Raw genomic sequence first — 24,082 nt, 5'->3', positions numbered from 1 at the left:
AGCATGATAAACATTTCTTGCAAAATAAAATGTTTTCTTAAATTTAATTTAGTAACATTTTGGATTAGATTTCGATATTTAAAAAAAAAATCTTAAATTTCTGAAGTATTTAGATTTAAAAATAAATTTAATATACATACTGTTGACTTTTTAAAATAGGTCACTACCTGTAGATATAAAAAGAAACAAAATGGGGAAAAAATTCTGTAAATTATTTTAAAGCCTTAAATTTATTCTTTGAACTATTTGTACTTGTTTATGGACATGTGATTTCTTTATTGCTTTCCCTACTTTTTACATTTTTTTGCTTATTATTATATTTGTTTTGATGTAATTTATGTTATTGCCTTTGTATGTTCATTGTTCTAAAGATTGCAATAATAATAATTTAAAAAATAAAATAAAATAAAATGTAGGTAATTTCAAGTAAATTGAAATATTTTGAATATATTTCTGAAGAAATTAATTATTTTTTATTTATTTATTTTATAATTATCAAAGAATGACACAGAAATAAATACATCTGTTCCCTGTAGCTGAACAACATTGGTGTTTAGTAATACATTTTAACAACCAAAAACATTGAAAAGTTGATGAAATATCACCTCAGACTAACAATAGCAAATAGCAAGTCATGGTTTTCTGCTGTGATATAAATTAAAGGCTAAATAAAAAAAAAGGATGAGCCCTTTGAATATGGCAACACCAACTTTGTGTTTTAATAGGAAATACATCAAAACAGTAATAAAAACTGCATTCATGGAGTGATTTCTTGGTTGCCCGTTAGGCTAGCCTGTCATGATTTTCTCACATACATCGTCTTGCACAAGGCTGAAACTGTGATACTGAGCTATTGAGCCAGCGGGCCAGGGTGTTGAAGGTCAAGACACCTTCGGTTGGTCATATGCTCTTAATTTGAGAGCAGATATTCATAAACCACACACACACAGTCACAGAGTTGCACATATTCTCAGCCACCATCCCAGTTTATCAAGCACATTGCTAGCATAGATGCTAAAACTACAGTTAACTCTGTAGTTTATAGGTCACTGTGGGTCTCGTACTACTATTGTAAGGGGTCTTTTACACCGGATGTGATCTTGTACTCAGTCAGTGCTATTTTTAATTGTCAGTCTATGTAGAAATGTATAAGATGGATGTTTTTAGCATCGTGCGTGTCTATCTGTTTCTTCACTGTTGCTTTTTTTGTTTTTATTTGTTTTCTGATATGATAGAGCTTTTAGGTTTTGTTTAACATAAAAGAATGCGTCTTGAAAGATTTTTTTTTTTTTAAAGTTTTTACTGATTTTGAACATTTTCTATATGAACGCTGCTTCCAAAGGCTTCATTTGTAGTCACTGCAAAGAATGTACTGAAGAGATTCTAGAAGTCAGGAATGCTTAGCTAATGCTAAGAGCTGTGCCATGTCTAGCGTCTTCATTGTTTTTTTTTTCTTTGTTAGACCATGAGGAGCAAAATGACACATACATTTGAAGTGCATTCCAGGTCTTTGGTGTCTCCAGGCACCATTTTGATTATGGAAGATGGATAGAGGATCGTTAAACAGCTATTATGGTCGTGTACAGTCTTAGGACAGCCCGGTAATGAGGTGCAGCGCATGGGATTGATGGGTGTTTGGCTCCACAGTGTTTCAAGAGACCAGTGCTGCCCTAGTTTCGACCACTGGGACACCGCAAAACAGACAAACAATGAATCGGCATTGAGAACGGATCATCAGTTAGCCTGTATTTATAACAGCATTCATGCAGAACACAGGTCAGGGTGTAAACAATACGACATAGCCTCACTTCCACATATATTAAAGTGAAGAAAAAAAAATGGTTTGATGTCAGATGTCTTGCCCAAGAAAGTTGTTTCAGATGTGAAAAGACGGATTGCTCTCCACAGTATAGTCTTGTTACTTTGATCTCACTCTACATCTGTCATTCTCAACATCGCATCTTTCCAAATCAATTTCAATACTTTTATTTTCAGCCGTTGCCCTGACACACAACCAGTTCTCAGTCACACTAAGCCCATGTGATGAGAACGTGAGATATTGATCAAGACAGACATGTCTAGAGTTCCCCCTGTTCAGCTTCCTGTGAAAGATGAGGCTAGTGATCTGTGTGTGCATAGAACAGCTGCTGGCATGCAACCGGACAGACGCAGGAGCGTTTGTGGTGGATGGTCCCTTCTCAGTTCTTACAGATAGTTAAGTTGGCAATTTTTCAAAATGTACTACTTGTTAAGAGACATTTATATCATAGCATGACTCCATATTGCTCTTAGTTACATGTGAGCAGTGTTGGGAAGGTTACTTTGGAAATGTAATAGGTTACAGATTACAAGATACTCTATTTAAAATGTAGTAAGTAATGTCATTATTAAAGTAATGAAACTGATTACATTTGATTACTTTTCTACATTTCTTTAAATGTTAATCATTTCGAAACATTTATAAAGCAAGCAGGGTTAAACCTTACAGTAGTACTCATCACTGATTACTGTCAGACTTTCAAAATCCTTCATCACTTGAATTAAGATTATAATAATTTCATTTTAAAGCACAGCCACCACAAAATCTACACTGCTAAAAAACCACACTATCTAAAAAAAGTTCTACATTTCTCTAATATACTGAGAACAGTATAAAACACATTGACTTCCTAATTCCCATACTAATTTGTTCCCTCATTTTAATTTAGTTGAAATTTACGCCCCGCATTAGGGAAAAAGGGGGGCACAAAAAAAATGGGCACAAATGAACAAATCATGGTGTTAAAGGGATAGTTCACCCACAAATTTACATTTTCTCATCATTTACTCACCCTCATGTCGTTCCAGACCTGTATACGTTTCTTTCTTATGTTGAACACAAAGATATTTTGAAGAATTTTGAAGAACGAAACAGTTGTTGGTCCCATTAGTAGGAAAATAATAACTATAGAAGTTAATGGGGAACATCAACTATATGATTACCAGCATTCTTCAAAATATCTTCTTTTACTGTATGTTCAACATAAGAAAGAAACTCATACAGGTTTGGAACAACATGAGGGTAAGTAAATAAAAGTGATGAAATTTTCATTTTTGGGTGAACTATCCCTTTAATTTTAACAAGAATTTGTGTCATTGAAATTTAAATTTTTGGCCACAATATATATTTTATTGCATATTGTGTGAGTGGCTCCATACCAATATATACATACAAGCAACAAATATTTTACTACATTACAGTTAATTCATTTTTTGTTAGTTTGTTTTGCAGGGCTCTTATATAAAACAGTATTTTATTAATTTTTAAAATCTATTTTTTTATATTTTATTTAATATATTCAATTTTTTTATCAAAACATGGGAAGTCTGTTGTGACTTGGTGAATGATTTCACCAAAATATTATTTTAATTTTCTGTGTTGTCTTTCAATAATGTTAAGGCACTATAGGAATTAGCATACAGACAACAAAAGTTAATCACTCACCTTTCACAATTTGTATTATGCAAAAAAAAAAAAAAAGGTTTAAAACCCATGCACAAATTGAATGTGAAATTTGGTCAAATTAAACGTGAAATTTGAAATGTTCGTGATTGATATGATTAGCATAAAACATTTCACATTTCCAATGACGCAAACAGTCCAAATTGCACAAACCTATGCACACAAGTAAATCAGCAGGGATAAGCAGCACACTGTACCCTACACCCACTCATAGCCTCTGCTGATGACTGCCGTCATAGCAACAGATAGACATAACTACCCACCCTTACACACAGTCCTGTACAGAGCAGAGCCTTACACACATGCACATATCTCCAGTCCCATGTGAAGCTAGGCGCACGCTGAACCAGGAAATGCAGGATAATAGAAAGCTAACACACTATACATCCATATCATTCAGTTTCAGAAGGCATGTCAGTGAAGGTTTACCTCCACCACATACAGACTGAAGCATGCCTGCTCAATACTAATGATCCAAGCAGTGCCACATGACAGTACAAGTGTCTGAGAGGCCTACTGGAACATGGTGCGGCCCAAACCAGCGGTTGCGATTTCAACAGACAGAGTGACAAACATTTCAGGGAAGAGACTTTAGTGGGCTAACCACAGATGACTGACCACTTTTCTCTGGAAGCAGATGCTCGCTTCTCTCTTGGGCCACAGCTGAAAAGGGGAAAAAGAGGCAGGGAGGGAGTCAGCAGGGTTTTGAAACCCACTTTCACTTCCCAAAGCAAAAGGCTATTTCAATACAGCTGGTTCTACCCAGTGCTTTGTTTCCCTGTGCCCGTTGCTAACTTTTGCTGAGAGGGAGCATTTAGGCTCCGGGTGTGAACAAGAGAAGAGCTACCAGTTCAAAAACTGAAAGTACTCTTCACTTGTTTTTCATAAATCAGACGAAAAGCTCAACCTGATATTGAATCTACATGATTAAAAATCCTTTGAAATCAGACTGGAATGCACTTTATATGAACTCCTGTATTGATTTAAGAGCACAATTTTTTTTCTGGTGGTGACGTATTTCCTATCGAAACAGGAAGTTTGCGCGGGGCATATCGAAGGGTCATCCTTTTTTATCCAAATAGTGTTTAATTATATTACAGACATGAAACATCCCTGTGTCCCAGTGTGAATACTGTCCATCCTAAATAGTATGTGAAATTAGAATAAGTCTGTCCCAAAGCATAGTATACTATCCGGGAACATTTGGCATACTCTTTTCAACATATGTTGAAAAGAGTATGCCAAAAGTTCCCGGGTGGGCTAATATTTCTGGTAGATTTTCAAAGTATGGATTTGCACACAGTCTAATGGCTGATATTGCTTACGACCCATTGCGCTTTGGAGTAAGATTCGGTTCAGAAATATAAACACTAATAAAAAGAACTACAAACATGGCAGATGTTTGTGAGACGGACTGTTAAGTAGAGACATTCTGAAAGGGGTTTGAGTTATAATAATCAATATTTCACCTGATAAAAAATATTTAATTAATGTTATATGCCCAAATAACTGTGTTATATTTAATCTGATACAAAAAGCACAATCATGAAACAGATACGTTTATGGGTCATCATTATGCAAAAAAAAAAAACAAACAAACCAAAAACAATTCTCTGCATAAAAGATACACAACTGGCAGATTTTTTCTCTTCTTCACAAAAAGAACATACTTTTAGACAACACATGATTCGGTAGTTGCTAGTTGGGAAGGGGAGGGGCATGTTCAGTCTAGGGGGCATTTGATTGGACGAAAACCTGTGCAGTGCTGGATGAGTCACCACTAACGTTTTGTTTGTTTTCCTGGAAACATTTTTTTTAAGCTGTAGGGTAAACGTACCTATTAAGCTCACGTACCTATTATGCACACTTCCATTTTTGAGATCAGATTATAAAAAGAAAAAATAATTTATTATCCTACTTGATGTCTTAACCAATTGATATGTTTGTTACTATATACTTCCTGTAATTTCAAGTCCATCAGATCATTGCACGCTGAGATATGAGTCTCCATGTGTTCACACTGTCTGGCGGCCATTTTGAAAGCTGTCTAAAAATTTTCACCAAAAGAGGAGCCCCTTAAATGTGCGTTTTTTAGATGTTTAAGCCTTTATTTTGGGTAAGTTTCACTACTTATTGTAAAATTAAGAGATTAATGTTCAGACTTTTGCATATTATAACCTGGAACTTGGATGTGGGAAATAATTACCTTAGATCCAAAAGATAGCTTTAGCAACATAGCACAGATGCTACAGAACACAGTTAGCTGACTAGCTGTATAAGATTGTGTACTACGCTAACATATTACTTCACAGGCATTAATGGCTTGCACTTTTACATCCATAATATTATAAATTGACAGTTTATTGCTGGTCTGTGGTTTTACAGTGCTGTAATTTTTAAAGATTTCATATTATTTTAAGCTGAGCTTAAAAGGTGCACTGCTATGAAAATCACACAGCTTCAGTGCAACATCAATAAGAAAAAGTATAATTTCATAGATATTGTTAATAATAGTTGTTCATATTAAAATATGTATGAACTTAATACATGATCTAGACTATTTATTTAGCACAAGTCCTGTCATTTGGACTAGCCAACAAAAATGTACCCAGTAAGCACAGCCGGTCTTTTTGAATTTAATGAGATATATCTTAATTGAAATGCTTTTGTCATTTAAAATAAAATTAAATCTTTTTGTGCGAGAGATTAATATTTTATTTTAACATAACGTTTTGCACTGAAACCAATATCTTGTGCACTAAAAATGTCTCAATGTAGATTTTGGTGAGCATAATAGGTATGTTTACCCTACATATTTTTGTACTTTGTGGAGTACACTAGAATACAGATGGCTTCAAAGCTAATGGAAAAAAAGCCACAATAGTAGATTAAATGAGGTCAGGGTCTTCAGAACTTTACTGAACAGAACCTCAGCATTCAGTTTTCATGGAACATCAATGAGATGTGGATTTTTGTAAAAGATTTGAAAGCTCTTTTCAACTATGTCACACAATTGTTCGTACTTTCAGCACACAGCATGTGTATCTGTATGTTGTGTCTGACTCAGACACACAGCACTTGGAGTTACACAAACGCACTCAGCCCTGCACGGAGCGTCCATGCTCACTGTTCACTCAAGGTCTTCTTGATCGCCCACATTATTTCATCATCTGCAGTAGTATTTCTCTCTCTAATCACTTGGTTGAGTACTCTAGGAATGTGTTGCTGGAACTCCCCTGAGCTGAGGATTCAGATTTAAAGGTTAATACTAATATACTTGAATTATTCTTTATATTTTATCAAACTGTTCTAGCAGACGTCTGTGTGTACCCATGAAAAATCACTAAGGAGATCTCTCATTTTCTCAGATTTTTCTTTTGGAAAAAAAGTAATCTAGTTTTATTTCTCCCAAGGCATTTTAGTAGAGACATCCGATCCGAGACTATGTCGATACTCCACTGAGTCTCCTAAAATGTGAAAGAACAACCCTCTCATGATCAATACAGTTGTCCTCAGGGCACATTTATATGAAAATTGTACAAAATAGCTGCATCACAACATTGGGTTGTCAAGGTTCGAAGTTTTCATTTTTTTTAAATGAATGATGAACATATTTACATATTAACATTTTTTTTATCATACAAATTCACGTATAGAGCCATTTCCATGGCCTTTAACTGTGGCATTTTATTTACATTCATGCATTTGACTGACATCTTTATCAAAAGAAACTTACATTGCATTCAAAGTATGCATTATATCAGCACATGCATTCTCTAGCAATCAAACCGGCATTAGTGTTGCTAGCACCATGCACTACTATATGTGACCCTCGACCACAAAACCAGTTTTAAGTCGCTGGGGTATATTTGTAGCAATAGCCAAAAATACATTGTATGGGGCAAAATTATCGATTTTTCTTTTTTGCCAAAAATCATTAGGATATGAAGTAAAGATCATGTTCCATGAAGATATTTTGTAAATTTCTTACCGTAAATGTATCAAAACTTCATTTTCAAATAGTTGTATCTCAGCCAAATATTGTCCGATCCTAACACGCATCAATGGAAAGATTATTTATTCAGCTTTCAGATGTTGTATAAATCTCAATTTTGAAAAATTGACACTTAAGACTGGTTAAGACTCACATATGAGTTACAGTAAAGCAAATATAATGATAATATAAATTAATAAGTAGTTTCATGCTGCCTTCACATGCTAGTGGAATTATTATAAATATTAGTTTTCTAGACAGAAATTGGACACAAATAGCATCTCAAATTGTTTTTACGACTGGGCAACTAATATTTTTGATAGTCAAGTTACAGAGTTGGGTGGGCCATAAATGCAACACATGGCGGAGGAGAGAACTATTCCTGTAATTACTGTCCATTTTTATTAATTTTTCTAACAACATCTAAATGTCCAATAGCACATGAAGGCAGCATTAAATACTTTAAAGAAAACACTGATCTGTTAATCACCTTTTAGTTGACCTTCATGGAACTGTTTAGTTTTTAGAAAAAGCAACTGCAGTATAAACGTGACTTTAAGCAGTTGGGTTAAGACTGTTTTTTAACAGGCTTTGTGTTGCTTCCAAATTCCTTGTAAAGACACAATAGTGCACAAAAGCCTAAAATACACATGCTCTGACCGACCTCAGCCCCTAATATCACAGGCGGCTCTGATACTGCTTTTGTTTCAGTGTAAAGCCCTGTTCACGCTGACAGCAATTAAACTGATGAAGGTCTCAGAGTTGCTATGATGTTGGTTGTTCCTGCTTCCCTAATTTGCATGCTTTGCTCAACTTTTTTTGCTTTGCCAATGGTGTCTGTATCTCATATTTCCAGTAATCAACTCTCATTGAAAATGATATCTGTTCACTGCAGTGTGAACACCCTTAAATCAAATATAGCACCAGAGCAGACCTAAACTGTATTTATACAGTTAAAGATGCTTGTATTTATATATCATGTATTTTATAATGTCATATTTTCATTTCATTTCTATATTCATCTTTTAAAAATCTTTATCCAAAATAATTAATTTCAACAAATGTTAATGCACCTTAAACTCTGTTTTGCCTGGATACACTTAATAAATGACATAAAACAAATAAAAAAGTAATTAACTAAAAATAAAATAAACAAATAGCACGTCAACAAACAGTAACCCCCTGGTCTAAAACTGGTTTCTGTGGGACACTCATCTGCTTTGTGCTGATTTGGGCTATCTGAACGCGAGCACTTCCTGGATCTGGACTGTCCCACCGCGCATGGGACGCCGCTCAAACCCATCCACCCATCCTACCGCCTCGTGGGTCAGTTAGTATGCCTCTTATCTCACGTTACACGCACAATCCCGTTCTCCGCGTGGACAGGCGCGCGGAGCGTCGCGGCTCGAGCTCATTCTAACAGGTGGCGAGCGATTCCAGGTGCAGCAGCAGTTCATCACTGAGCGACGAAGGCTGAGAGGATCGTTCGCTCCTCGCTACAAGCAATTCTTGGGCTCCTACGCGTATTAACACAGTCTAATCATCGTATTTAGGGTATTTAGGCGAGGGACAGATTGGTTTAATTAGCCTTCATCTTACAGGTGGGCGAAAACCGTTTGTAGGACTGCCCCTCTTTCAGTTCCTCAACAGGAGACACGGGACTGTCATTTGTTTGCCATCCTGTGGGACAGAAGAAACGGCTCCGTTAACAGGTGCGAGGATAGACAAATACACTGGCGTTAAGTCGCGTGTTTGTGCAGAACGTGATTTGAAGAATATTTTCATTGGTGTTCGCGATAAATTAGGAGCTTTATCTACATATCTTCGAAGCCTCTTTCGTTCCGGAGGAGGACCGACAAAGCCATGTCAACCAAAAAACGGGTGGATTTAACGAGAAGGAGCCGAAGCCCCGCGGTGTCCGAGGCGGAGATGTTTGGTGATTTTCAGGAGTGGTGCCTCCGCACTTATGGGGACTCCGGAAAAACAAAGACCGTCACCCAGCGAAAATACAACAAAATTCTGCAGACCCTCTTACAATGCGACGACTCGGAGGGCGTCTATATCGAGAGCAACCACATCAACGCCAAATTTAAGTTCTGGGTGAAATCCAAAGGTTTCCAGGTGGGCAACACTGACGGCAAGCCGAACGAGAACGGGGCAGCGGACAGACCGGTCCTGTATGTCCCCATCAAGGCAACGGTTAGTATGGGTGCTCTTTTTCCCGTCTGTTAATCAAGCGCGTAATATTTGCCTATGCAAATTCTGAGCCACGCGCACAATGGCGCACAGGTTTACGCGTCTCGCGGCCGGTGAATCTTGTTTAGGGTTGTATATCTGTAGTTGAGCTCATATCTCTCGGGTCTCTGGTAACCACTTGTTCGTGTGCCACTCCGCCCGGTATCCACGGGAACCGATTGTCCGGAAGCTCTTTCTGTTATCACTATCAGTCACTGACAGCGAACACTAGTTTCAGGATATTAATGAAATGTAGAGCTAACGAATCGAATGTATTTTGAAATGTGCATTTAAGATGGCATACTAGTTAAAATGTATATTAAAATGATATTTATACAGGCAATAACTATACACCTCTCTATATTGATGTTTTCAGTTTTGATGTTTTTCAATTTCTGAAAGGTATTTTTTGTAGGACTTAAAGAAAAATCAAGTACAGAGTTTGTGAAAAAAAAGAAAAGAAAAAAAAAATCTTTGAAAAATGCTGGCATAAATAGTTTGGCATAATATTTATTATATTGTATCAATCTTTTTACTTTTAGTAATAGTAGTAGTATTATACATAAATCAGCTGTGAAAAAATATGGTTTTAAAAAGTCAGTGTAATGTAACCAGCTTGCAGGAAGACATTTTTGTTGTCATGTGACAAGAAAACCAGACAACGGAGAGAACATCTTTTGACCCTCATGAGTTCCTTTAAAAAATATAACATTTTAACAGATTTATGTGGAAGTACATTTTGTTTGGGTCAAATGGAGTTAACCTGAGAAAAAAATATTGATATTTTTTATTTTATTTTTATTTTTTTACCTTGACCTTTGAACCTGAGCATATGCAAGTGTATTCAAAGTGCATGAAAAGTATTTAGTACATTTCACTTGATGGCTAAACTAGAGCATTTTCTTCCAATATGCGTATGCTGCCTCTATTTGTGCATTTCTCTCTTTTTTTTGCATTTTACCATTAGGAAAAGTGTCTAGTCAAGTAAAATGATTTTTGCTTCAAATTGCATTTTGCTTTTTTACATTTATGTATTGAGACCAGGTTTACACAAAGGATGCATGTCTTTTATAAGAATGACTTGTATAACCTATGCTTGCATTATCTTTCTCAAATGATTAATCTTCATAATGTCTTTTTCTGAGCTGAAGAGTTCAGGTTTCCAAGCCGTTGACTTTATTATAATAATTGACTAAACCCAAACACACCTGCCGATTTGGTTAACCTGTGTAGCTTAGTGAGACAATATGGCAGTGTGTGGTATTATTGGTGAAAAGGCAAGTTAGAAATGTGTGTTTGTATGAGAGCAATAGGGAGAGATAGAGAGGCAGAGACGAGGTGAGCAGGTCAGCTCGCAACAGAACAAATGGAATAAAGAGGAGCCCACATGAAGATTCATCTTATGACCGTTTCACTGATAAAGGAAACTGGTGTGATGGAAAAGTTAAGATGGATGCACCCTCCGCGCGTTGTGTACCCTCATAATGAAGAGGCTGCCCCAGATTTGTCCTATTCAAATACTATTTTCGCTCACTCTCTCTTGCTTTGGGTATGTGTGTGTTCTGCTTTCTTTGAGACAAGCCTCTCATTCAGTTCACTCAGGGGGGCTAATTGACAGGAATAGGAAAAATGGAGAGAAAGTGATTCCCTCACCATTCGATAAGCGGTGCAGGGACTGTGTTGCAATGTGCACAGGTAACACAAGATCCAGGTTACAGAATCTTTTACTTGTCATACAAATTCCAACCTAATAGAAATCACGTCAAAGGGTCACCTAAATTCTTTTGATTACATTTTAAAGGAAAAATTTAACTCAAAATGAAAATTCAGACAGTATTTACTCCCACTCCCATGTTGCTCCATACCCATATGCGGTTATTTTTTCGCTTTCTGAAGCAATGTTATGGAGCTGTTTTCCATTTTCCTCTTCCAGCTTGCAATGACCAAGACGAGGGAAAAAATCCACCACAAAATAGTTGATATAAAAATCTCCTCATGGTTTCCATATGAATTCCAAACATAAATGCAGATTATCAGTGAATGTTGATGAAAATTTTTGTCTGTTCTTCACAGAAAACTATGGTACGGCAGAGGAAAATCTGAAAAAATGCTAGACGAGAAACGTACTTTTACTTAAAAATGTTACTTTGGCAATTAACTGAAATAAGTTGAAGTACTAAATTGGCTAAAACTTAAATAAATAAAGCTATAAGAGCTATATTAAAAAATAAAATAGAACTAATAATAATGTCAAATTTTCATTAAAATAAAATGAAAATGAATGATGCAAATTTAAAATCCGAATAAATACTATAATAGTATATCAATAATAGCACTGACATGTACTACTTTCACAATGCTTCCATGATTTTTTTGGTGGTTTTTATGGTGCTTTTTTTTAGTCCTTCTCAGAGATTCACAGCCTCTAGCGATTTTAAATTGTTGAGATAAGGAAGAGTAGCTTCAAAAGTTCCTACGAAAGTTCCACTTTTGTGTTCCCTAGAAAAAAAAAGCAACAGCCCAGGGGTTTGAAACAATGTGAGGGTGAGTAAATAATGATACAATGTTACATTTTGGGCGAACTATCACTTTAACATTCTTTTGTTCACATTACTGTATGTAAAAATTCAAATTTTAAGTGAAAACTAATGTTTACATCTCATTGGTGTGCTTGTGTGTAATAGTAGTTTCGACGCTAGAGTGGATTGATCCGCAGCTCAGTATGAAGATAATGATCAGTCTGTCGTTATGACTGGCAAACTGTTTTCTCTCAGACGCTTACTGTATTACTCATCAAAACACACAGCTTAAAATAGTGTGAATACAGCAGACATCATTCACACATGTAAAGGGGTCATCTGAATCACCTCAAATGACCTGTAGCACTACTTTATAATATATGAAAAGTGAAGGAGAGTTACGTGAGGATGATGTTCAGGGGGATGAAGGTGTAAGACGAGAAGAATAAAAGCATTTTTTTATAGCAATGTAAGACAGAAACATGACAATGAGACGGAGCAAGGGAAAGCGGAGGGGATTTCAGGAGAGGAGAAAGAAGAAATGATGTTGAGAGAGGGAGAAAGAGGTGGCTGGAGGAAACAGTCACACAGCCATCACATGCAGTTGACACCAGCGTCTGTGGACACTATTAATAGCCCCTAACGTTCCTCTCTTTCCTCCCCTTTCTCTCTCTCTCTCTTTCTCTCTGAGCAACTGTTGCAGAAGAACACTGCTCTCTCTTCAGCTTATTTTGTCCGAAAGCTTCTTTTATTTTGTAGGGTGGGGTAGGCCAAGGAAGTGAGAATCTCAAGAGAAGATAAAACCGTCAAATCCATTGGCCCCAAGAAGTATTTGGACAATTACACACTTAAACACGACTGAATGTTTGTAAATTATACAGAGAAATGTTTCAAAATGATTCAAACTTCTTGTTCATGACCTGTAAGATTCACTTATTTTGGGAATCTGAATTCTCTTGTTACATTGTACGTTTTTGATTCACTAAAAAACGGGCTCACTTTAAGTTTTGACATCTGACACCTTAAATGTTCAGTCTCTTTAAAGTCCAGTAGATTCTGATTGGCCGTTAGTGTTTTTATTGTTCATCAGCTGGAAAAGATTGTTCTGAAAGTAATTCCTCTGTCATTATTGTTATAGCTGTGGACTTCACTATTCTCACAGATTTAAAATGAGTTATAGTTATCATCCTTGGTGTGAACGACCCTAAGAGTCATTCATTTAGGGAATTGGGCTACACTTGCCATTCTGAATGATTTTGGTTCACTGAAAAGAAGCAGCTCGTCATTTAGGAGTATATGCATAGGAGTAATTTGTGCATCTATTGTACTATATTAGTTGCGCTGTATTATTTATACATTAGTTGTGTTGTAGATTTTTTTTTTTTTTTGCAATTGTTTTTTTTATATATATTTATGTTGTAGAAGAATCAGCTCAGTCACTTTGGGAATCTGGATACACTTGATACTTTGTATATTTTTGTCTCATAAGAGTCATTTGTTCATGAATTGGGCTGCACTTGTCATGCTTAATGTTTTTGATTCATTGATTTAGAAATCATTCGGGCTGAACGATGTATGGTTTTGATTCACTAAAAAGAATGATCTCAACGAATCAGAGTTTGTGCATGCACCTGTGAGGACTCAACAGAAAGATGATTCTTGCTATTTTTTTTTGTGGCACACTGCAGTTTATTGCATCGTGTTCAATAAAGACTGCAAACTCACTAACTCAAATATGTGTAAAATATAGCTCACTCTGTCCTCAGTTGTATGTGTGTAGTCTAGCCTCTGCTCCGCCTAAGGGAGCATCTCAACTGGGACGGCCTGTTTTATCAGTCCATTCATCTCAGTGCCCTAAAGGAGCCCGAAACGCTGAGCTAAATTATTCTGTATTACTGAAAGCCCCTCCCTCGGCACACACTGGGTGGGAGTGTTTGATGGTTGTTTGTGTTTGTGGTCAGCCATGTGCAGGTGTAGAGAAGAGAACATGCTTGCGATCGTTGACATCATCACGGTCTGCAGTTGCAGTGTTTGTATGGACGGTCAGTGAGCTGTGACGTGGTTGTTATTTCTGATCAGGGATGGGCATTTTGGGTCTTTTTTTAAGCATTTTGTGCCATGAGCATCTCAAGGACTCTCTGTTCTTTTCCATTCAGTTGCATTCTGTCTAGCTCTTTTAAAAATAAAAATTGTCCTAATTTTTTTTAAAACAATTTCTTTTAGACTTTATATGTCAGTTCTCTCTATAAACAGACTTTTGAAAGTCACAAATTGTTGTCTGATGAATAGGAATACACATATATTGGTACCGTGTTGTTTATTTTTTATTGATTTATTGGCATCAGCCAGTATATTTACTTGTTTGTGCTCATTAACTCTATTTTTACATCTATCTCTCTATTTTTTCAGTCATCTAAAGCTAATCTTTAAAAGTAATCTTTTTAAAAACATTAATAATTTAATCACGGTCAGTGTTATTTTAGTTGAAATTTTAGTAATTCAGTTACATGCTTTTGTTGCTTTTTTTTGTTATATTTCTGCTCAGCTTTAAATTAATTTTTATTTCAGTTTTAGTAGTTCTAGTATTTCAACTTTTTTTTCCAGTTGTTTTTAATCCAATATTTATATTTAATTTCAGTTTAATTTGAGTTAACAATGTTTTTAATAGTATTGATTTTAGTTAACAGTGACAACCCTGATCATTGTTAATTCCTTAAAAAATCATACTATTAATTTGTCATACTGTATATTATAATTTTATGATGCCTAAATTCACTTGTAACATCTACAATTATTGATTTTATTTTTTTATTTTATTTTGAATTTATTTATAGAAAATAGTATATAATATTATTATCTGCCATTTATCACTTATCAGCCATATCGTAAAAATAATTATCTGCTTATCTTTTTGGCCAAAATTTACCTAAGAATTAAAGTGAGAGAAACGCTCATGAAATTATGACCAGGTCATGTGAGAAAGAGAACTTTAATTGATCTGCTAATTTGACAAACTTGAGTGTCTTTGTCTTTCTCTTTCATGTGGACACCAAAGATGGTCTACCTTGCAATACCCCCTACCCCCCAGTCGCTGTTACCTGGGGCTCAAATATCTCTTACACACACTCTCTCACATACACACACAAAAAGCAGGTGGAGGGGAGCAGCTGGTAAGATTAGTGCCTGTGTGTGTGTGTTGGTTGGTTTAGGTGTTGTATAAGGACAATGATCTGAGTGGTTAATCATTCAGAGCAAGTAAAGAGCAAGAGTTTGTCACATCCACTGACTGGTCATCAAGGGCTCTCGGTTTATTCGGCTTCACAACAACGAGAGAAAACATCTCTCTCTCGCCGTCCTCTCCTCTTTCCCTCAGATTACCACTGGCACACACACGCGGCGGTCCTGACCCCCCTCTGCTAGTTGAGCAACTGTAGATGTAGCTCCAGCAGTAATTGTGGTAGTGAGTGTTAAGGCTAACAGGAGCAGAGGAACAGGGAGGGAAGGTGGGGGATGAGAGGAGAGGGCAGAATCTGATAAAAAGACGAATGCATTGGAACAGAGAGTGTTGTGGTGCTGCAGTAGGGGCCATACGCATGTTTGCAGGGTGTTCTCCAGTGTACAAACACTATGTCCTCTTCTCTGCGTGACTTCATTAAGAGCTCCTACAGGTAACAGAATGTCACACAATTCAGCAAACTCTATTTGAAGAAAATGCCAGTGGTGCTTGCTCACGTGAAACTAAGATGTTAGGGCAATGGTAGAGCATTGCTATGCTGTTTCTAAAGTGTTTAGGGTGTTGATAGGGTAGTAAGGTACAAAAGCTGTCATTGGGGTGATGCCTTTTCAAAAGGTACACCTTTGTATCTTATTTACCCCTAAAAGGTGCATATTAGTACCTTAAAGGGATAGTTCACCCAAAAATAAAAATTCTGTCATTAATTACTCAAACCCGTAACGCCATGTCCTACACTGTAAAAAATGACCGTGATTTTTAACAGTAAAAAACTGTTAAATGGTTAACGGTAAGTTCCCCTAATATATACGCTGAAAAAACGTAATAGACATTTCAGACAATTTTATGGTGAAATACCGCTTTTGGAAGTGAAAAAGAATGTAAAATTTACAGGGAAAAAACGTAAATTGACGGTCCCAGAATTCCCTGCGTTGCATTTCAAATATTGTTTGAATTTGATGTTTTTTCTTAGTTTTTTCTTATCAGTTATGTTTATTAGGGTTGTATGTTACATCTAATGTTGTTAAATGAATGTTTATTGCATATTTCAGTTTAATGAGTCTCACCATGATGGTGTTTAGTGCTTGTGTGAATGACACTGTGCACTATTTAAAAGCTGCTTGTGATGGGCTTTGGTTCATCATGTGACTTTCTCATCACCACCTGCATTTGGTGGTTATCAGTGTATTTCAAAAGTACAAAACAGATTTCAGTACTTCAATAGGTAGGTATATTAACATTATATCAGTTAATGAAATTACGGTATTTAACTGTAAATTTATGTTAAAACCGTAAAAAACTGTAATCTTATGAAGCTATGAGAATACTTTTTGTGTGCAAAGAAAACAAAAATAACAACTTTATTCAACAGTTTCTTGAATAAAGAGAAGAAATTATTGAATAAATCATTATTTTTTAGCCAGGCTGCTATTCAGCTGGTTTTAGCTGCTGGTCTCCCAGCCTGACCAGCTAAAGAAGTGCTCAAAACCAGCTATGACCAGGCTAGAAGATCTCCAGCATTAGCTTCAGCATGCACCTCAAATAAACTGATTTCATGACATTGACACTGAGGCTGTGTGTGGAATGAGAGATTAGAAGAGAGCACTGCGTCACACTCTATCATAGTGGAACTAATTGATTTTAATAAAGTCGGTGTGAAGCTACTTTTGATACCTGCAAATAGAGTGACTCGTCCTGAATATTCATGGGGTATTCACAAGGTTCATGTCTTCACACAAAACCACGCCTTTCATTCGGAGGACGGTCTATAATTTGGTTTCCCCAGGAGGCCAGCCGTATCTGTGGCTGTAGATTCAGCTGTGCAGCCGTGAGGACAGATACGAGACCGAGAGAGTGATTATTTATGAATTAGAGAAAAGAGGAAGTGTCGTTCCACCACCCTGGAAGTCTAACTGAAACACACACACACACAGCTGGAGGGAGCTAATGACAGGCCAAAATGATTAGTTTCATTTATCACCCATGAACAGAGAAATGAAATAAGTCTAATTTTCCTGTTAACTAGAGGAAGATTAATATTATGCGACTGAAACTACTGGAGGTACTGAGTTCAGAAATAACTGATGCAGTGATAATGTAGAGAACAGCGTGCACTTTTGTACGCTTCTAACTGATCTTCAGTGGCTAAAAAAGAGTTTTTCAGTGTTGATGTTGCAGATATTTACAAAGTGGAGGATGATAAAACTGAAGCTAATTAAGCTGAAGGGTATGCATTTGGTTTAGACATTATATGAACAATTTCCACCTTAGAAAAAAGGTAATTGTGAGATAAAGTTTAAAATAAAAAATAATACCACACTGTGAGATCACAGCGTCACACTTCAGGAAATAAATGAGCAATTTTATATCTCACAGTGTGACTTTTTGTCTCATAAAGTGGCTTTATTTATTATATAGGAAGATATAAAGTCACATTTGTGAAATCATATCTCTGTCTGTTTGGTGCAAAGACAACATACTGAACCATTAAATATTTTTGTTGTTTGTATGTATACAACATATGTTGTTTGCCCAAAATTTTCAAATCCGAATTAATTTATTTTGAATGAATGAATGGATGAATGAATGACAAAATAAATCATAAATTCTATAAAAAAATTTATAGAACACAATGGTGTTCTATAAAAAAAAAAAATGACGGTGTGAACACACTACTCACACTATTTTGACATAGAATAGTGCAAAAGTGTACGCAAATTGTGATGCACCTAGTACACTGACATGGCTTTTGGTAGAAAAAAAATGTTAACGTTAATCAACCGTAGGCTAATAATCTACAACAGCTCAAATGCTGGCTGCTTATCTGGCCTGGTTTCTTATTCACAGCTGCATCACTGCTGAAAATACAAGAGCAGAACACAATACAAGCAGTCACTCATCTTCATTTCCACTGTCAGCATCTCACTGCGTCTGCACACTGTAGTGACTGCAGGACAGCCTGTGAGGTGAGTGGCTGCGTATTCTGGTCTCCCTGCATTCCTGCGGTTGCCATGGTGAAGAGTCTCGGTGCTCTAGAGCAGGATAAATTAACAATGTTTTAATTGGCTCCGGGCTCCGAGTTACAGTGAGCCTTATCGCTACACTGTCATTTGCAGTGCATTATCATTCACTCTGCATATGCATTCACTCAGGTGTGTGCGTTTGACGCCCCTATAAATCCTAATGGATCAGTGTAACCCCAAGTGTGTGTCCAATCTTATTTCAACACACGCGCACACACACACACAGCTCATGCCCTGAGAGTCAATACGGCCAAAACATACAACGTCAGTGCACTTCACTAACAGAATACACAGCACTCCATCGAGAAAACTGATCACGCACTTTACCTGGTAGAAAGGCGACATAGGCATTAGGAGAGGAGAGAAAGGAGAGACAGAAAGAGGAACAAGGGAAAGAAAGTTGAGGGTATATAGGTGAGAAGCCTTATGGGACTGAGAGAGGGCAGATCAAGAGATACAGCAGTAGATCTAAAAGCTAGTGAGATGCCCCAATGACTACGGCCTACATATGCAGCTAGCTATCTTGTAAAGGTGCAGTCACATTTATCCGTTGTTTGCCAAAATTTCATTGGTGAAATCCTGGCATTCCAAAAGGAATCCAAAAATTGGGGATTTTGGCGTGAGGCTGAAAAAGTTCCCCATGGAGAAAGCTATTCTTTTTTTAAAGTGACTTCTGTGTTAACTTTGATATAGCTGCAATACTGACAATGACAATGGACTTTTATTTGTTAATGTGAACACACCTTAAGGCAGCATCCTAACTGATATTTGAACTTCACAAGTGACATAAATAGTAACACAAATAGCACTTCTTATGCAAGGCTAAGGAAGAAAATTTTTAAAATAAAATCTAATATTTTTTAACTATAAACAGAAATACTCAAACAAAAATACTTTTAACTCATTTAACTCAATCATATATGTTCTATAAAATAATACTAACAAAACTCATATATTACTGTTTAAAACTTCGTGGTCGGTATCAAATAATAGAGTAAAAACAGAAAAATTGTAAAATATTATTACATTTAAAAGTAACTCTTTTCTATTTGAGTATATTTTAAAATGTAATTTATTCCTGTGAAGACAAAGCTGAATTTTCAGCATCGTTACTCTTCAGTATCACATGATCCTTCAGAAATCATTCTAAGGGTGACGTCACATTTGCCTTTGTATGGTGAAATACTGCCGGCAAAATGGTGTTATCTCAATAGAAATCCACCAGTTTGTAAGTTCTCGTGAGGAACACGAGGCAAAACATTTCCCAATGCAGATTCAAATTGTTTGCACTTTGAATACACAAATGTGCAGCGTTGACCAGTATGAAGCTGCAAATTCTTTTGTGACATTATAAATGTCTGTACTATGTCTTTTGATCAATTTAATGCATCCTTGATGAATAAAAGTATTTATTTCTTTAAAAGAAAAATCTTACTGACCAATGGTAGTTTGGCGTTAGTATATTGCTAGGCTACTGGCATGATGCTCTAATAAGTATAACAATGCAGCCCACAAAAATAGTGCATTTTAAACATTTATTTATTTTATTAGTACTTTTCAATAAAATATACTATAATCAACAAATATTTGGAGTTTGTTGCAATGCATTCTTAGATTGCTTTCTACATGTTGCCTTAAAAGAAAGTATCTGTGGAGGCTGCATAATTAAGTTTGCTACTTTTTGGAACAGTCTTCATGTCAGGAGCTTGCCAACGATGCCTTAAAAAGTGCTGCCTCTGTGGGATGCTCACAAGATTTTGGAACGAGCGAATACGTGTGTGATCTTCCCCTCTTGCTCTCTTGTTAGTCTCGTGAACACACACAGACTCCATCATTTAGCCAGCAGTTTGTTTATCTACGCAGCCATTTGCCAAGATTAGCCCATAAACTGTGACCGCCTGTCACAATTAGCACTAACCCAGTCAAACTCATTTCACTCCCACTCGATCCTGTCCATCTCTCTGCGCAAGATAAAACCCTCTTCACGCCCCCCATGTCGCGCATTCCCTTTCATTTCCATAGTTATTGTTTTTTGTTCTCTTTTCTGGTAAAAACATTGATATGTCCTTAAAACTATAGATTTACTTGAGAATCAATTCTGGATGTGTGCCAAAACGCAAAGCACTCGTCCTGGAGAGGGTACAGACCCGTTGTTGAAAATTAGGACAGACAGGTTCAGCCAGGCCCCCCGTCTGCCATATTTCAGTACCGTAAATGTTTGTCGCTATCAGCAGGTTTTGCACCCTGAATTCACCATGCCGAGCTCGGCATGTTGTGCAGGTGTGCAAGTTCTTTGTGAATTTCTGCATTTTTGTCATTATTGTTTGTTTGGATGTCTGTATGTCGGTGGGGGGGTCGGTGTCTGTCTCTTCCTTTTGGCTGAGCACACATGTCTGAAGGGCTTCTCCCCTCCACTGAACTCTTCCACCATCCCTCCATCCCTTGTTTCCAGAGAGGCGGAGACGTGGGGGAGCTGCCGTCGCCGCCACTCCTGCTCCGACCCAGCTTGTCTCCTAGCAACAGGGCTGTTTGGTCCGGGACCTGTGAGTGGAAGCAAGAGAAGAAACAGAGTAGCAGAAAGGAGAGAGTGTTGAGGGAGAGATTAAAAGCGAAAGAGGGAAAGCTGTAATTATCTGGTGCTGCTGGAAGGAACGAGGGGCCTGGAAGAGCAGAGGAGAAATGGAGTGAGGGAGAAAGACAGTGAGGTTCTGGGTTAGAGGTGTTCATAGAGGGGGGTATGTGAGAAATTAAGGGAATAGAGGAGGTAGAAAAAGTGTGAGGGTTTAAAAACAGCACAAGCATCCGCTTATAGAGGTGGAGGTGGAGTGAAGGAATAATTCCCCTCGCTCATTTTGTTAATCTGCTCATTTCGGGCAGTTTTTCACTGTGTCGGAAATGGTGCCCTTCTGCCTGGTCTGTTAATGGAAACTGAGTAATGTTCTAGCAACAAAAACAGCACAAAAATCATGGAAATGTTAAAAGTGCCTAACAATATAAAAGTGATGCAAATATAATATAATATATAATATAATATAATATAATATAATATAATATAATATAATATAATATAATATAATATAATATAATATAATATAATATAATATAAATAAATATATATTAAAAAATTTTATATTTATAAAAAATATATATTTTAAAGTTTGGTTGAACTGAAAATTCACCCTAAATTCACCTTTCTATATTTAAATGCATGTCATTGATCTTAACATGAACGCTTCATTCATGCATATCTTTTTATTTGTTCATTTATTTTTGGGCGAGTTGTTTTTGCCACTTTATAGGCCTTAAATGGTTAAATACACACACTTGTATGTGTCAAAATGCCTGAAAGCAAACAACTGAGAAAGAAAACGCATGTGTAACAGTATATTAGATCTGGGCAGCTCTTAAAGTGACAGCAGTCTAATATTCCTGCTGTCTGTCATTCATGTTAATCAAACAACAAATGAGGAAAAAATCTCTCACTGCTCTTGATTAAAACACTTTTGTAACTTTAATAAGAAATATATATATTTAATTTGCAAAATGATTCATTTGATTACTTCATACAATGTATGTAGCATTCCCTATTTATTTGTTCTACTGTAGTTTTTTGTCTTATTGCTTGTAAGTATTTTCTTATTATTTAATTGCTGACTGTTCACTTGTCTTCAAGTGAGCTTTAGTTTAGTTTTTTTTTTAATTTAGGCTAGTATTAGTTTTTATATTGGCAACAATAATTATGAAATATCTATGATATCAAAACTTTGATATCATAAAGACCTTGTTTAAAGCAAAAATAACTGTATTGTGATATGTATTGTTACCGTGAAATAATATTACTCATATCATGATATAAGATTTTGGTTATATCGCCCAACCCTACCATAAACTCACATTCATATCCTTCCAATCAACAAGCAAAGGATTGAATCAAGTTTTTTTTTGTTTTTTTTGATGTTTCGTTTCACTTACATCAGTCACATTAGGAGAAATTTAAGCAAAAATGTTGCAAAACTGGTCCATTGTCAGTTGTCAGTAGTGTAGAATATGTAAAGCACTTTCAAAACAAGCAGCTTTTTGTTGGTCACCAACTTGATCCTGAGTGAAATATGTGTGGGGAAATTTCAACTTTACCTAAAACTCCCAATCACCCAGATTCCTAGTGAAATGACTGGGTTTTACCCATGAAATTTGGTGGTGATAAATGTGACCACACCTTATGTTAACATATGGCTAATTTGGCTAGCATCTACTAAAAGATGAACAAATTTACACCTTAAATACTGTTCAAAATACTGAGCTTGATTGTGAACGCTGCCTTTTGATGTCAACAAAAAATGTATGTGAAGCATTTGTACCCTTTTTGATGAACATTGTTCAGAAGATATATAAATAACAACAGTATTTATCTATTGGTTGAAAAAAATGCACATCTATAAACTAATTTACTATTTTCAACCATTCCATCAGATACCATTTTTGTTCTTCCAACCAAATGTTGCGCAGGATTGTGAGATATCACAGAAAGTGAAGGATGCATTTATGCTGCCTTCAAAAAATCCACCAGACGAGGGCATCTCAGAACACAGAAACCTAAATTTGCACTAGGTATGATGCACTGCCCACCTAGGTTTTTGGCAGCCATTATGTCTTAATTTTTGATGCAATAAAATTGCACTTGATTTATATGCATGCATGTGATGCCATGTTGCAGTGGCACAAAGAAAATGCTAATATCGGGCTGTGAGCGTGTGTGCAGGACAGCCTGCTTTTACCCTCTCAGGGTTCGGTGACTTTGACCCCGTGCAGGCGGTGGGGGAAGGGGGATCTTTCTCTGTCCTATCCTCAGTGCCTTGAGGTGCGCCCTGTGTGTTAGTACGGGCATGCGCGAGTGTCCTGTCTGCTGCGCCTGAAGGTGCTGCGCTGACCCCCTCCTTCCCGTGTCCCACATTGGCGCGTGTGGTTGGGCTGCTGCTGTCACACACGCTATCGTCCCAGGCCGCTGATGTGCCCCGCAACGCTGGGAAAAGGGGGGTGGGGGGTTGAAGGCCAGGCGGCATCATGCTACAGCAGCATGAATCTCTAACACACACACATTGGCAGAGCCTGGCACACGTGTCCTATCTCCTGAAGTTAATGTAGTGGAGTGGAATCCAGCAGTAAACATGCGTGAGCGTGTGTCACATTACTACAGAGGCTCGCCGCGTGTCAGAACGCATAGTTTCATGTTTGGTGTAAAACTATTCTTATATTCCACTCTCAAATCATCACGTTGTGGTACAAGTAATCATTAACAGTAAAATGATGGGAGTCGATGAGATGCTGTTTTGCCGATACACCCTTGCTGCCATGGTAACCCCGTGGCCCTGTACCGGGTGGTGGAGGGGACTGAGTGGGGGATGTGGTGGAGGCGAAGAACATCACTGCATGTGACGCGGGCGATGAGAGGAATAGAAGATACGGATGATGATTTGAGTTAGCTAGTCCAACTTTGACTTGGAGGTTCTGTGTGTGTCACATGACCCCGCTGCCCCACACACCTACCCAAGAGGCCAGTAGCGGTTACCGTGGTAACGA

The 24,082-nt window shown here is 37.0% G+C and overlaps 1 protein-coding gene across 3 annotated transcripts in view; it reads left to right on the top strand.

The window, feature by feature from the left end:
• Positions 1-5,517: 5,517 nt before the first annotated feature.
• Positions 5,518-24,082, top strand: part of nol4lb (nucleolar protein 4-like b) — a 97,708-nt gene continuing 79,143 nt past the window's right edge. Inside the window, exons 1-2 of one of the 3 annotated variants that reach the window (XM_058764128.1) lie at positions 8,796-9,208; positions 9,327-9,695. In XM_058764128.1, the coding sequence (XP_058620111.1) occupies positions 9,360-9,695 (336 nt within the window). In that variant the 5' untranslated portion in view covers positions 8,796-9,208; positions 9,327-9,359. Of the gene's footprint in view, positions 5,619-8,795; positions 9,696-24,082 lie in introns of those variants that run through there. The other 2 variants (XM_058764130.1, XM_058764129.1) reach the window with 2 other exon arrangements.

Source organism: Onychostoma macrolepis, chromosome 23 (genome assembly GCF_012432095.1).
Source record: "Onychostoma macrolepis isolate SWU-2019 chromosome 23, ASM1243209v1, whole genome shotgun sequence".
In the NCBI taxonomy this organism is placed as follows: Eukaryota; Metazoa; Chordata; class Actinopteri; order Cypriniformes; family Cyprinidae; genus Onychostoma; species Onychostoma macrolepis.
Note: the sequence above shows the minus strand (reverse complement) of the source record. Positions and strands in the feature narration are given on the sequence as shown.